A 14198-nucleotide genomic window follows, 5' to 3' on the forward strand; every position below is an offset into this window, starting at 1 on the left:
GTGTTTGTCTAGTACTGTTTTTCATTCCTGTGGCTTTCATTCTCTGTAGATAAGGGGAAGAGCTGTGCTTTGACCACTTAAGCTGCGGAACTTTCTCCATATCCTATTTCCGCTCTGGGGTGTTTAACAATACCTAGCAGAGGCACCGTTTCACAGCCTTATGGACAAACAGACCACATAAGAGCTCATTATATGGATAGCAATAAATTCATTAACGGAATTGTTGTATTAGGACTCAAGTTTCATCATAATTAGATTAATATATCACTAGTATCACAATAGTGTTTTTCTTGGATAATGGATAATGTGCCCTTAGACCTTGACTGAAGATGAAAATTCGAACAACTTTCTCTTAAACAGCATGTAATACGGCTTTTTAAATGTTTGCATGACATAAAATACCGCATGAACAAACACAGAAAGTTTATGTAATACTTTCAGACATGATGGACATGAAACAGAGCATCAACTCAATATGGGGTTGAAGTGCATTTTGGTCACAATATGCCAGAACCACAACCGCAACTTTTGATGAAATGACACATACATTATCATTAACAATTTTTTTAAAGAATGGCTGCTTGAAAATCTAGAATCTGAAAGTGTTGAGGGAGACAAATAATCGTTGTAATTGCGAACAACTGGAGTCAGCGCCAAACCAGCAGTTGAAAGGTAAGAGATCATCTGAGACTAATTAGGGTCTGAGCAGAATGAATGGGTTTGGCACACAGTTTAGGAAGCTTCCATTTTGGTCACTGATTCATATCATCCACATGGAAGGGGAAAAAAGACTGTAATCTCACTATAAGATATAATTGTGAGGGCTTTCAAGGATATCACTGAACACAGAAGGGAAGGGTTACCCCTATCTGCCTGGTAAAAATGCACATTCATGAACAATTTGATGTTTTGGGTTGGAGTTTTTTACTGATATTGCAAAAACGTCTGTCGGAAACATTTGCAGTCAAAACCAAAAGAGCAGAATCTAAATTAAGGCGCACAAGAACATGGACATGAACATTCACATCTGAGAATGAAATGCTTTGTTCTGTGGGTGACAATTGTTTCCACAAGAGCCTAGTAATTCATTTTTCATCAGTCAGCGTTGTTTAGTTTTGAGACTGAGGCCATCTATAACAAAATAAAAGTCATTTCAGTTGTCAGTGCACAACAGAAGTAAACTGTTCATTGTACTAATAATGGCATGCTGTAAACTACAAAAGTACAGCTTGTCAGGAAAAACTTTGATGTAGGCTTGACAAAACCAGAACATTTTAAAAGACAGACAGACAGACAGACAGACGGACGGACGGATAGAAAAATAGACAGAAAGATAGACAGACAGAGAGAGATACATAGACAGAAAGATAGATAGACAGACAGAAAGACAGAGAGAGAGATACATACACAGTCAGACAGACAGACAGATAAATAGATGGATGGACGTATGGACAGACAGACAGACCGACACACACACAAAAAGTTAGAATAATAAACAGACGGACGGACGGACGGACGGACAGACAGACAGACAAACTGAAACAAATACTCAGAAAATAGATAAATAGACAGAGAGAGGACAGACAGATAGACAGATGGATGGACGTATGGACAGACAGACAGACCGACACACACACAAAAAGTTAGAATAATAGACAGACGGACGGACGGACGGACAGACAGACAGACAAACTGAAACAAATACACAGAAAATAGACAAATAGACAGAGAGAGGACAGACAGATAGACGGATGGACAGACGGATATACAGACACAGACGAACAGATGGATAGAAAAATAGATAGAAAGAGACAGAGTACAGACAGATAGATAGATAGATAGACAGACAGACAGACGGATGGATGGACAGACAGTTGGACAGATAGAAATATAGAAAGCTAGATGGACAGACAGTTGGAGAGATAGAAATATAGAAAGCTAGACAGACAGACAGACAGACAGACAGACAGACAGACAGACAGACAGACAGACAGACGGACAGACGGACAGACAGTTGGATAGATAGAAATATAGACAGACAGACAGACAGACAGACAGACCGACCGACGGACAGTTGTATAGATAGAAATATAGAAAGCTAGACAGACAGACAGACAGACAGACGCATGGACAGTTGGATAGATAGAAAAATAGAAAGCTAGACAGACAGACAGACAGACAGACAGACAGACAGACAGACGGATAGACAGTTGGATAGATAGAAAAATAGAAAGCTAGACAGACAGACAGACAGACAGACAGACAGACAGACAGACGGATGGACAGTTGGATAGATAGAAATATAGAAAGCTAGACTGACAGACAGACAGACAGACAGACAGACAGACAGACAGACAGACAGACAGACAGACGGATGGATGGACGGACAGACAGACAGACAGACAGACAGACAGACAGACAGACAGACAGACAGACAGACAGACAGACAGACAGACAGACAGACAGACAGACAGACCGACCGACCGACCGACGGACAGTTGTATAGATAGAAATATAGAAAGCTAGAAAGACAGACAGACAGACGGATAGACAGTTGGATAGATAGAAAAATAGAAAGCTAGACAGACAGACAGACAGACGGATAGACAGTTGGATAGATAGAAAAATAGAAAGCTAGACAGATAGACAGACAGACGGATAGACAGTTGGATAGATAGAAAAATAGAAAGCTAGACAGACAGACAGATAGACAGACAGACGGGTGGACAGTTGGATAGATAGAAATATAGAAAGCTAGACTGACAGACAGACAGACAGACAGATAGACAGACAGAAGACAGATAGATAGACAGACGGTCAGACAGATGGATGGACAGACAGACAGACAGACAGACAGACAGACAGACAGACAGACAGACAGACAGACAGACAGACAGACAGACAGACAGACAGACAGACAGACAGACAGACAGATAGATAGATGGAGGAACAAGAATCACAAATTTGGGTCTTGGGACAAGAGGGTCAAGCCAACATCAGAATCTGTGAACCACAGGTTCATACTAGTAAATATTGAGTTATGTTAAAAGCACAGAGCTCACCGAGGTGCGAGGTGATACCTTCCTCTCTTTGGATGTCTTGGTCTATAACCTATGGAAGACGTTATGCTTTTATTACATCTTAAAAATACCAAATGGACTTCTTGATATAAAAAATATATAAAATATCAAACAAACTATACAAGCTATGTTTATTGCTGATTACATATTAATTCTGTGTATGCTGGTGTCTGTTGTGTACTGTGGTATACCGTGCTGGTAGTGTGATGAAGCTCTGGGCTGCTGTCTGAACTCCTGGTGTGTGCTATGATGGAGCTGGGGTCGTCTTTCTTGATGCAGATCATCAGCCTCCACGGCTCTCGCTGAGGCAATAAAAGAAGCATTTAAATGCAGTTTTAAATGGAGGTTTGACTCTCTCACAATTAGTATTTGCAGTGGAGCATCACTGGAAACATAAAACGTACAATTCTGAAGCCTGAACTTCACCACCACGTCCCCAAAAGACTGAGGCAATGATTACAGCCTCAAACGCACATAAATTACAACCAGACTTTTTTATACGTCTAGCCCCGACAGCATCTTGCAATTGACACTTTAGACCATCTGAGATTCAAAACAATCCTCTCAGTGACAGAGAAATAATGGGGTGAATTAACTTCAGGGAAAAGAGGCGAAGTTTAGGAAGCAGAAAAGAAAGATAAACTGTCAGAAACAGTCTTGTGTTGGCTTTCGGGGCAATTGAAGAATTATAGGATTTCATTTCTGTTTTGGATTTTCACTCTTTAGACGTTGGTGTTCCACTACTTTTTTTAAGCATTAGAGGCATGAATGCTATGTTTTCTGTTGCAAGAAATACTAGATAGTTAGCTATTTAACATACATCAAATATCTGCATCCCCACCTAAAATGATCCCACTTCATAGTTTGTGAACTTTTTGACTATATTTAGCAATTTAAAAATAAATATTATAGAATAAAGTCTAAATATTTTAAGAATAAAGTCTAAATTACAAGATGGCCCAGATTGTGAGCACTAGGAGAAGCTGCCAGGCCACCGGAATTTATTTGAATATATGTGGTATTATTAGCAGAAATCATACCATGTGTTATACTCGCAGGGACATTATGCTTGGAAATAATATTTCACATCTTCGATTGCATTCATTAGGCCTATTTGTAGTGCACCAGCCACCCAATAATAGCAATAAGCTTTGTGCTTTTGGTACTTTTCATATAAAACAAAGTCTCAGCTTTTAAAATCTGTCAGTTTTATAGAGAAATACAAACAATATGTCTTACAATGTGTTTTTCATGCTCTTTAATGTGGCGGGACAGATTGCTGTATTCATGTCAATCAATTGTTTTTTCGATTACACCAACATTCGTTTCATTAAATTATACTGTTTTCTTTGTGAAAATCCCACCAACTACTCTGCAAAAACATCTGTGGCATCCAGTCTTGAAGTGGACTCTAACTTGTTAAGTTATATTGTTGTCTTTTCTGAGGTATATAACATTAAGCGACTATTCACAAGCTGTTTTATTCATGGTATAATACAGTAAATGACTGAAAATAACATTTAACATTTTCCATTCATTATTTGTGCTTTGTTGCTTTTAATATAACAAAGCTCAGCTTTCAAATTCTGTCAGTTGTATCATGAAATACAAATTATAGATGTGTTTATCCTCTTTATTTCAAGTTTATAGCACAATATAAATGTGAAGGAACATCAGAAGGAATTAAAAAAAAGTGTAGGCTAATTTAATGAAACAAATGTCTTACTGTAATCGGAAAGATGACTAAATTACATGCTGCTTAAACTGAGACAAATACAGCGATCTGTCACTCCACATTAAAGAGTGTGAAAAACACATTATTGTAATAGACATATTGTTTGTATTTTGCTAGAAAACTGACAGATTTTAAAAAGCTGAGACTTTAGAATATCTCCCGGTGCTCCCAATCCGGGCCATTTGCATGTGCAATAAGCTAGAATATACTCTCAAAATATTATAACTTCAAACTCGTAATTGCTATGAATTAATTCTAGTAATTTTGACTTTATTCTTATAAGATTTTGACTTTATTCTCAGAATTTCAACTTAATTCTCGAAATATTTCGAAAAGTCGATGAAGTAGAAGACGAAGCAGAAGTCAACAAAAAAGTTAAAGAGGCAGAAGCCAAAGTAGAAGTCGAAGAAAAAGCAGAAGAGGCAGAAACCATAGAATAATTCGAAGAAAATGTCAAAGAAAAAGAAGTAGGAGTTGAAGAGGCAGAAGCCAAAGAAGAAGTCGGAAAAAAAGTTGAAGAGGCAGAAACCATAGAAGAATTCCAAGAAGTAGAAGTCGAAGAAAATGTCAAAGAAAAATAAGTAGAGAAGTTGAAGAAAAACTTAGTAAGAAACCATAGAAAAAAACCTAGGCAGAAACCATAGAAGTTGTCGAATAACTAGAAATCGAAGAAAAAGTCAAAGAGGCAGAAAGAAGTAGAAATCGAAGAGGCAGAAGCCATAGTAGAACTTTGTTGGACTTCTTTCATGGCTTCTACTTCTTCGACTTTTCCTTTAATTTCTACTTCAAAATTTTTTCAACTTCTAGTTCTTCAACTTTTTTCATGGCTTCTGCCTCTTCAACTTTTTCTTCGACTTCTATGGTTTCTGACTAGGATTTCTTCGTCTTCTTATTAACGTAATTTTTTACTTTTTTCTCATAATTTTTACTTTATTCTCAAAATATTATGACTTTAAAGGGATAGCGACTTTATTCTCGGAATATTATGACTTTAAAGCGATAGTTACCAAAAAAATGAAAATCTGATGTTTATCTGCTTACCCCTAGGGCATCCAAAATGTAGGTGATTTTGTTTCTTCAGTAGAACTCAAACCGTTGCACTCACATAATGGCAGGCAATGGGATCCACGGCTTTGAGAGTCAAAAAAACATACACAGACAAAACATGCCAACTATTGTGAATGTGCTCAGGACAGCTGAACGTTGCGGTGGATCAGAGGTAAAAAATTATATAATTACTGTTCAGTTTCTTGCACAGACCGATTGTTTGGTGTCTTAAGACCTCAATGTATCGCCACAAGCCGCAGGGTTTATTTTGGTTTTGTCTGTGTATGTTATTTTGACTCTCAATGTTGTGGAGCCCACTGGCTGCCATTATATGACTGACAAACTGCAACGGTTCGAGTTAAAAATCTTCATTTGTGTTCTACTGAAGAAGCAAAGCCACCTACATCTTGGATGCCCTGGGGGTAATCTTAGAATCTCGTAATCTTAGAATATATTTATATATACTACCGGTCAAAGGTTTGGGGTCAGTAAGAGTTGTAATGTTTTTAAAGAAAGTCTCTTATGCTCATCAGTGCTGCATTTATTTAATCAAAAATATAGAAAAAAAACTGTAATATTGCGAAATGTTATTACGATATGAAATAATGGTTTCTATTGAAATATACTTTAAAATTTAATTTATTCCTGTGATGCAAAGCTGAATTTTCATCAGCCGTTACTTCAGTCTTAAGTGTCACATGATCCTTCAGAAATCATTCTAATATACTGATTTATTATTAGAATGATCTATATTGGATCTATATTGGATTATATATTGCAACAGTTGCCATTTAGAAATTGTGATATTTTTTCAGGATTCTTTGATGAGTAAAAAGCTCAAAAGAACAGCATTTATTCAAAATATAAATATTTCCTAACAATGTAAGTATTTGCTATCACTTTTTATCAATTTAACACACCCTTGGTGAATAAAAGTATTAATTTCTTTCAAAAATAGAAGAAGAAAAATTGACTGACCCCAAACTTTTGACCGGTAGTGTATATATACATATATATTTTTTTAACATTAATAGATGCAACTTTTGATTTTTATAATGCAGTAAATGTTGGAATCAAGATTAATAAATGGCTTAGAAGTATTTTAAATTGTTAGTTTATGTTAACTAACATGAACAAATGAAACCTTGTTGTAAAGTGTTTTCACATTTTGTATGCATATATAAATATTTATTATTAAATTATTTTTATTATTAAAAATACAAAATCACAAAAATATTGGTTTAAACTGAATTTAAACATGGCATATTTTGATGCTTTCACTGACCATTTGTTGCAGAAAATAAAATATTTTAAGATTTTCAGACCATGAAAGAGCTAACAAGCATTTCTTACAAAATCCCACAGTCGGGGGTTTTGAAGTTAGAAAACATGTTGTGCACAACAGATGCTCCAAGAACAGCTTATGACAAAATAAACTAGCCTGAATTCCAGACGACCAAAAAACAACTATAAACAAAAGAACATCAATCTAACAAGACGAATCTTGAGGCTCAAAACACAGGCACCGGGCCACTCTACCATAATCTGACTAAAATATCTGATGACAAAAAGCAGCCTATTTGCCTCTAAGACACAACATGAGCAGTTCATGAGCTGGTCGACATCAAGAGGCAAACCAGATGGAGACAATTTCACCATAAGGTCTCTTTTAATCTTAGGACAGAACCACAAAACTCTGGATGGCGGTAAAAAGCAAAAGGGGCTCAAGGAGTTTGTAACAGCCACCACGTTATAATTTTGTTGTCTTGTTATGTTACTTAATATAGATTGCTACCTATAAAAAGCAACCCAGAATTATTCTTGTTATGACAAAGCATCCCCTCAATCTAAAATAGTGTGCCAAACAGATTGTTTCCACTGTCACAGACCAGATGGAGGGTGTTATGAAGACTGCTGGCAATTGTTTATCAGCAAGTAACCTGGACATCTCAGCATGTATTCCATTTGTTTGAGTCACAATCGGCTCAACAAGGAAACTGTGCTTGAAAAAAGCTTGAATTCAAACGTCTGTTGCTCAAACATTTCTACGAATTCAACAGGCCATGCCTGTTTGTTTATGAAATAATTCTGGCCAATCTGAATACGCTCAGCTTCACTACAATTGACTAAATTCAAATTCACTTCATAGAATTCCACATATGTTCCTCAAAAGCTATAACAACGTAAAAATTCATTCATATGAAGTAAAGTGAAGGATATGAATTAATGGATAAGGAAATTCAGAGTGATCTGCACCATCTCTGTGTTGTAGTCTGCGCGGTCGGCTTTGGACGGGGACGCCGCGCCTCCTGCAGGCTTCCAGCACCAGTTCTCTGACAGACAGGAACAAAGACATCCAAGAGGGCTAAAAAAACAACAGACAAAATAGATATTAAACACATAATGCATGTACCAGTATGTGTATTTACAGTATCTCACAAAAATGAGGGCTCCCCTCACATTTCAGCAACCATTTTAGTATATCTTCTCAAGGGACAATTCTATAGAAATTGGATATATTTTAAAGTAGTCAATGTGCAGCTTGTATAGCAGTATAGATTTACTGTCCTCTGAAAATAACTCAACATACAGCCATTATTGTCAAAATAGCTGGCAACAAAAGTGAGTACACCCTAAGTGAATACAGCAGTATGTTGTTTACTCATGCAAAGCTACATGTCACAAAGCCACAATTGTCTCATACTGACCACTGGATGTTCAACATGGCATCTCATGGCAAAAAACTCTGAGGATTTGAGAATTAGAATTGTTGCTCTCCACAAAAATGGCCAAGGCAATTCAAGGTTCAGTAACACCCTGAAACCGAGTTACACCACAGTGGTCAGGGTCAGACAGAGGTTTTCCAAGATGGGTTCCATTCGGAACAGGCCTTGCAAGGGTCGATCAACAAAGTTGAGCACTCGTTCTGTGCGTCAGGTGCAGAACCTGGCTTCAAAAAACAAATGCATGAGTGCTGCCAGCATTGCTTTAAAGGTTGCAGAAGTAGAAAGTCAGCTTGTCAGTGCTCAGACCATACGCCGCACACTGCAACAAGTCGGTTTGCATAGGCATCGTCCCAAAAGGAAGCCTCATTTGAAGCTGGCTCACAAGAAAGCCCACAAACAGTTTGCTGAAGACAACCTGTCCAAAAACATGAATTACTGGAACCATGACTAGTCTGATGAGACTATAAGATAAACTTGTTTGGCTCAGATGGTGTCCAGCATGTGTGAGGAGTACCAAGAAAATTGTGTCTTGCCTAGAGTCAAGCATGGTGGTGGTAGCATCATGGTCTGGGGCTGCATGAGTGCTGCTGGTACTGGGGAGCTGTAGTTCATTGAGGAAAACATGGATTCCATTATGTACTGTAAATTCTGAAGCAGAACATGATGCCTTCCCTCCAGAAACTAGGCCGAATGGCAGTTTTCCACCATGATAACAATCCCAAACACACCACCAAGATGACAACTGCCTTGCTGAGGAAGCTGAAGGTGAAGGTGATGGGGTGGCCAAGTATGTCTCCAGAACTGAACCCTATTAAGCACCTGTGGGGCATCCTCAAGCGTAATGTGGAGAAGCACCATGTGTCTAACGTCCAGCAGCTCTGTGAGGAGTGGAAGAGAGCTCTGGTCAACTCCATGCCCACGATGATTAAGGCAGTGCCAGATAACTATGGTGCTAACACAATATATTGACACTTTGGACAAGTTTACTTAGGGTGTACTCACTTTTGTTGCCAGCTATTTTGACAACAATGGCTGTATGTTGAGTAATTTTCAGGGAACAGTTAATCTATACTGCTACACAAGTAGCACATTGACTGCTCTAAAATGTATTCAAGTTTCATTTCTATAGTATTGCCCCTTGAGAAGATATACTAAAATGGTTGCTGAAATGTAAGGGGTGTACTCACTTTTGTGACATACTGTATAATTAATCAAATCCACACAGTGGATTATTAGGTGATTAAGTACTTTTTGGGGCCCATTGTAAATACAAAAGACTTAATAGTGACTTGCGGTATGGAGACCTCCATGAAGCCGGGGGGGTGACTATGCACGGTCTATGTTAGTTCCTGACTGCATTTATAATTGCGAACCCATGTTTATATGTGTGGGTTAAAAAATTATTTAGATGTTTTGGTCCCTTGACTCCGGAAAAAAACATTAGAGCAATCAAAAACAAAAGAGATTCTGTAACTGTTTTCCAGTAAACCAAAGACATGTAAACAAACGTTAAACAAAATCCAGTAAACAAAATATGTGTGGGCCATACTATGACCTGATTTTCATTTAGCATGTTAATAGGCTGCAGTAGAGCTGCATAGTCCATCATGACACAATACACATACTTTTTTTAAACAAAAAAGATCATGCTAGGTCCTGTTTACATGTGATCTGATCACAAGTGGAGCTAAAGCATTCAAAGATAGTATAGTATAAATTCCAATCCATTATGATGCATCCTAGACAACAGTAAAAGCCAGCCCACTTACCTGTCAATCAACTATTTCACTAAAACAAGGACTTTGTAAAGCAAAAAGTCATATTTGTGGTCAGAATAAATTTGAAGTATCTGTCTCGACTGAGCATTTGTGATCTGATCAGCCAAAACGGATGTTAATACCAAGTATAAACATGGCCAACGGCATTTTCCTGTACTTACATTTCCTTCAAGAAGCTCCTCTTTCGGACAGCCTGAGTGGGCTTGCAGATACTTTGAATGGAAGAGCAGGCCATCAAAGGTCTTCCACGGCATGAGTTCGCCCATTGGGAAAGGAAAACCACAAGCACTGTTGGCTGCAATGAGGTAGGTCAGACCCCGCACAAAGAGAGAGCCGAGCTGGATGGCCCTAGGGTCCACAACTGGGATCTACGTGGGGGAGGGATTATAGAAAGATATACGAAATAAAGTACGAAAACACAACCGTTTGTAAAATTGTGGTCAGCCAAAATTCATTCATTTCACTAGGAATCTGTGCAGTCAGTGCATGTGTTTGGTCACACAAACAGAAAGTTACTTGAAAGGGCCTTGTTTGAAAATGCCTTCTAAGTGGTGCTTCATGCATCGCTATGCTATTGCCAATGGAACTTTTTATACCTGTGAAATTTCTCTAATGTTGCCGCTAGGGCTGCCCCCTAATAGTCGACTAACCGTTAGACAACAAAAAGAGGCTTGGTCGACCAAAATTTTATTAGTCGCTAAGTCTTCGAAAAAAATGATTTTTTGGTCATAGAGATAAGAATAATACATCTTTTGAATCTGTAAGACTATGTTTATTTGTGTGCACTCACAGTAACAACAAAACTTTGCGCATTCATAAAATAATGAAAGCATACAGGATGCGATTTCTGCTGTCTTGGTCTCTGTGAACTTCAGCGCAAAAGTTCGATGCCTTACAGACATGAAAAATATGTCTATAGAGAGCGAAAGTCTACTTTTAAATTAACCAATCCAAATGGACAACAAATATTCTCAGATTATGTAATCCGTATGAAACATGCATACAGGCGACTTCATCTCTTAAGCCAAAAACAAAGAAAGCACTAGTTTATCAATAAATGATTAAAACAGTAGTGCAGTCTTCTTGCTGTTTTCCCCTGACACATTCATAATTATTTTATTTGCCGGTGCGCTGTGGTAAGCTTTTTTGTGTGCGCTTCTGCACTTATTAGGCTATGTAGGAAATTAATAGCTCATTATGATTTATATGTTTTTTTTTTTAATATAAACGTGCGACTAATAGTCTACTAATGCTTAAAATGAATGACTACTAGTTGACCAGAAAAATCTTCGGCTCAGATGGTGTCCAGCATGTGTGGTGATGCACTGGTGAGGAGTACCAAGAAAATTGTGTCTTGCCTACAAGTCAAGCATAGTGTTTTCAGCATCATGGTCTGGGGCTGCATGAGTGCTGCTGGTACTGGGGAGCTGCAGTTCATTAAGGGAAACATGGAGTCCATTATGTACTGTACATTCTGAAGCAAAACATGATGGCTTCTGTCTAGAAACTAGGTCGAACAACAGTTTTCCAACTTGATTACGACCCAAAACACAGCTATTTTGACAATAATGGCTGTATGTTGAGTATATTTTCAATTTAATAAATTTAATGAAAACCCCAAGTCGGATCAGTTTGAAAAGTCATAGCAACTAACTAAAGAACAGACTAAAGTTCTGACCCAAGTTAGTAGCTTTAAAGCTCTAGGTGGAGATACTGACTCAATTTTGGCTCAGAAGAAGAAGGATAAGCTTCAATAGCAGATCAGTAAGCTCTTTATTCATGACTGAACTGTCCCTTCAAACCAAACCATTATTACAGTATCCTGGTTTTGAATTCATCATACTGTCAATACCCATTGTGTTTTTCAACTCAGGCTGGAGGGAGGCAGGGTGTGACCCGTAGAGCTCACCTGAAGTGGCAGCGTGGATAAGGGGATGTTTACAAAGGGTCCCCCACCCCCCCCACCAAACTGTCCGCTGGTCACCTGTTCCCCCACCCCCACCCACAGGAGATAAGAGACAGACTGATTAGCTTCCGTGACATCAAAACGTAAAATTGGCTTGCCACCTGCTCTGCTCTCAAACACAGCTTAGACTAAAGCAAACAAAAGGGAGGCTGGAGATAAAGCCGAAGTGACAGCAGCAACCCACTGCCCGCGCCTTCCAGGCGCACAGATTGAGAGCCAGGCCGCCGTTTGAAATATTACGCTGTTTACACGGACCCGACTTCCTCCTCGTAACCATGCGCCTCTTCAGAGAAACGAGAGCGTTTAATCACATTCACTGTTATGCATCAGGTTTAGAGAGCGGGGATGAAGTAGACCGGCTTTGATTAAACCGCTTAAAAAGACACGTAAAAGTCTTAGCACCTTTAAAGCCGCTAATTGCTCAGCGTGGAAGTCAATAGGCCTCGGGACAATGCTGATGCCACCCTGCTGATGTAAAGGTATAGAGTGGGACAACAAACCAGAACAGCAGCTGCTCTGCAAGCATTTCAACAGTGAACAATGAGAGCCGCTCCAGCCAGATGCCTGAAGGACCGCTGGACCCCCTGAGGACACGCAGCTCCACATTAATGGCAAACTACAGCCTTGCGATCAGCCTCTGCACCTGTGCCATACCTTAATGCACATCTGCTCAATGTTACTACTGTAAACATTCACGCATGACAAGACCAGGCTTGTCTGAGTCTTTGTGTGGTATTTCAATGAACTTTCAATTTTTGATTTACTAAATAAACATTGTGGGCTGTGTCTGAAACCAGTCTTGTTTGGGAATCAAGAACAGATTCTGGTTTTTAGAAAATACTGCAATTGAAAGATTTGGTTCGGGTAATGGTTCCTAATTTGGCCGCATTCATCCACCAATGCAAAGTGTTGAAATACTTGTTCTAGTGATTCATGCACAGTTGCTGAATCTAAAGCACAATGGAAAAGATTTGTTTTAGTTACGGTTTGTAATTTCAAGAAATTCTGGCTCTGGATCTGGCTCTGATTCTATTTTAGTGAATGAGTGGCTTGCTAGACTTATTCAGAACTGCTCAAAACAGTGATTTGTACGTCTATTTAACTCAATAAAAGGAACTGACTCATAAGATCATTCGTTTACGAGTTGGACTACTGTGTGAGTCGCTCTGTGTGTTTGTGGTAAGGAACCAAATAAAAAAAGATCTGGTTTTGAATACAACAAATCACAAATCAGTCTCTATTTCATTCATAATCAGTCTGAATTGGTCTATGTCTCACTCACTCATTACTGTTAAATTATTTATTTAAAAAAAACTACATAAACGACTACTATTTTCTACTTGGAGTAAAAATATGTTGTTATTCTCATAAACTGTTGTTCTTTGATGCTGTACTAAAATAGTTAGCATTTTAGTATCTTCTGTTTAGTGTAATTGTTCTTCTTTTGGGATTCATTGGTCAAAAAATTAAAAAAAGATGACTTTGACTGATAGCATGGTTTAATTACTTATTTATACTTCTAAGGATTTCGATATATAGTTCAAGTCAAAAGTTTACATACACCTTGCAGAATCTGCAAAATGTTACTTGTTTTACAAATTCTTTGGTTTTTCTGCATTTTTGTGTATTTGAACCCTTTCCAACAATGAAGTGTTTGATTTTCAGATCCATCTTTTCGCACTGAGGACAACTGAGGGACTCATATGCAACTATTACAGAAAGTTCAAACACTCGCTGATGCTCCAGAAGGAAAATAGATGCATTAAGATCCAGGGGGTGTAAACTTTTGAACAGAATGAAGATGTGTACGTTTTTCTTATTTTGCCTAAATATCATATCTTTTTTCATTTAGTACTGCCATTCAGA

General features: G+C 38.2%; 1 protein-coding gene across 1 annotated transcript in view; it reads right to left on the reverse strand.

Moving 5' to 3' along the window:
* Positions 1 to 454: 454 nt before the first annotated feature.
* The window catches only part of fam120b (family with sequence similarity 120 member B), a 31025-nt gene continuing 17281 nt past the window's right edge, over positions 455 to 14198 (reverse strand). Inside the window, exons 7-11 of the mRNA XM_073834253.1 lie at positions 10528 to 10734; positions 8119 to 8227; positions 3272 to 3382; positions 3063 to 3111; positions 455 to 1131 (exon numbers count right to left, since the gene is read on the reverse strand). Coding sequence (XP_073690354.1) covers positions 1110 to 1131; positions 3063 to 3111; positions 3272 to 3382; positions 8119 to 8227; positions 10528 to 10734 — 498 coding nt within the window. The 3' untranslated portion in view covers positions 455 to 1109. The remainder of the gene's footprint in view (positions 1132 to 3062; positions 3112 to 3271; positions 3383 to 8118; positions 8228 to 10527; positions 10735 to 14198) is intronic.

This window comes from Garra rufa, chromosome 2, assembly GCF_049309525.1.
Source record: "Garra rufa chromosome 2, GarRuf1.0, whole genome shotgun sequence".
Taxonomy (NCBI): domain Eukaryota; kingdom Metazoa; phylum Chordata; class Actinopteri; order Cypriniformes; family Cyprinidae; genus Garra; species Garra rufa.